The 1787-nt window shown below is 37.3% G+C and overlaps 1 protein-coding gene across 1 annotated transcript; it reads left to right on the forward strand.

Moving 5' to 3' along the window:
- The first annotated feature begins 424 nt into the window (after positions 1 to 424).
- Positions 425 to 1128, forward strand: TRIM42 (tripartite motif containing 42). The gene is given in 4 exon segments (XM_064165131.1): positions 425 to 589; positions 591 to 800; positions 803 to 875; positions 878 to 1128. Coding segments are annotated over 4 exon segments (699 nt in total).
- The last annotated feature ends 659 nt before the right edge of the window (positions 1129 to 1787 follow it).

Below are 1787 nucleotides of genomic sequence, written 5' to 3' on the forward strand. Positions count from 1 at the left end.
GAATGCCAAGTGCAGCAGAAGCTCTATGGACAAACTACATCGCTCAAGAACACTGGAATGGTTTATGTAAGTTTGCATTATTCTTCTTTTTGTCTGGCTGTCAGCAATAACTAAGAAAATTCATGCAAACCTACAATGATTGAGATTTTAAAAAAAATTATTTTGTTGGCAACAGTATTCAAAATACTGTGAAATAATTACAAAAAGGAAAAGAAAAAACCCCAAAACTAGTAGTGGTAACTCCATTGTTTAAATAAAATATCCAATCAGAATGAAAAGATGATTGGTATGCAAAGCAGAAGTGTTTACATTATGTTTTCATATCTTAGATGGTACTCTAATAATCAAGTATTTTTGTTTCTGTTCTCGAAGTTGTCTGGGTTTTGTTTTTCTTTTTGCAATTTTATTTAGGTCAAAAGATGCTATGTCAAGATCTAGAGTTAGGAATAATGCATCTGCTATTTGCCCAGAAAAGGATTGTCTCCAGCCAGGTTTTCTGTGGCCAAAGGGTCTGTTCACTAGTAATCAACTGTTTCTCCAGCCATTTATGCTGTTGTGCAATCACTGCATTTGTGAGAAGTGTATGGTTTAAAAGCTAAACCGATGCTGAAATAATTGAAAATTTTTATGTCATCATTTGCCCAAGATATAGAAGAACATGTTGCCTTCCCTACCCAAATAAAATTCAGCCTAGGGAAAATGACCTCAGACCAAAAGTAGCCAAGAAATACTTGTGCAGACATGGATTTCTGAGATGGAGTTTTGATGGTACTGAAAGACCAGTCTGCTGTGAAACTACAGGGGGAGAAGAGTAGAGCAGAAGGTGGCAACCAAAAGGTACAGAATGTGTAAAATTAATTACTGTAATTAATGTATGCTAGAGATCATATTTCCCCCAAAGCATATCAGGGAGATCACAAACAGCTGTATTGCTTTCTGCATAGTAACTCAAACCTCTCTGAATACTGTCTGTATGGTCACAAACTGATCTGTTGGGCCCAGAAACACTCACTGGGCAAGGATCACAAGAGACTGCTGCGCTTTTTGATACAGTTGCATATTTTGAAAAAGTTTATATTTATCTGCTGCTGCTCACACTTCCCATGCCTCCTCAGGAAAGAAACTTGAACTCATTGTTAGCAGGCTACGTTAACACAGCAAAATCATTAGAACAGTGGTGTGTCGTCGTTGTGAAAACACAAATGTAACGAGCCCGTAACTGTGGCATGGTGAGCCATACTCAACTACTAGAGAACACAGATGGATCTGTGTGTGGGCTGGAAACACAAATGTGCATCTAAAGTGGGGAATCTTCATTTCCTACTACAGGACCCAGCATAGAACAAGCACCAATTACATCTGCAAAGCAAAGTCAAAGATTTTTTAATCAGAAACATATGTTTGAAGGGAAACCTCTTCCCCTGCAAGTAAGCCATGGCCTATCCCTCTGCATTTAGTTTCCATTTTGCCTCCAAAATAAGTACTTAGGCTTTCCAAAGTTTAACACAGATAAGTCAGTTTGCTTTCTTTGAAAATACATCTGTAAGTGGCAAATTCTTTTGAAAACAAACACTAATTAAATCCCATCCCCAAAATAATTAAGTGAATGTAGCTTTGCTGCACTTGAATACATTCTTGTTTTCTGCTTGCAGGTATTCACTTCAGATGCATATGGGGAAATCAAAGACAGGTGAGAGAAGAGAATTTGGGATGCTCTGCACAAACCAAATGGGTATACAATGAATGAAAACAGATTTTTTTTTTTTTCTCTTGAAGAACTGGAAAGT

Source organism: Pogoniulus pusillus, chromosome 26, assembly GCF_015220805.1.
Source record: "Pogoniulus pusillus isolate bPogPus1 chromosome 26, bPogPus1.pri, whole genome shotgun sequence".
Taxonomy (NCBI): domain Eukaryota; kingdom Metazoa; phylum Chordata; class Aves; order Piciformes; family Lybiidae; genus Pogoniulus; species Pogoniulus pusillus.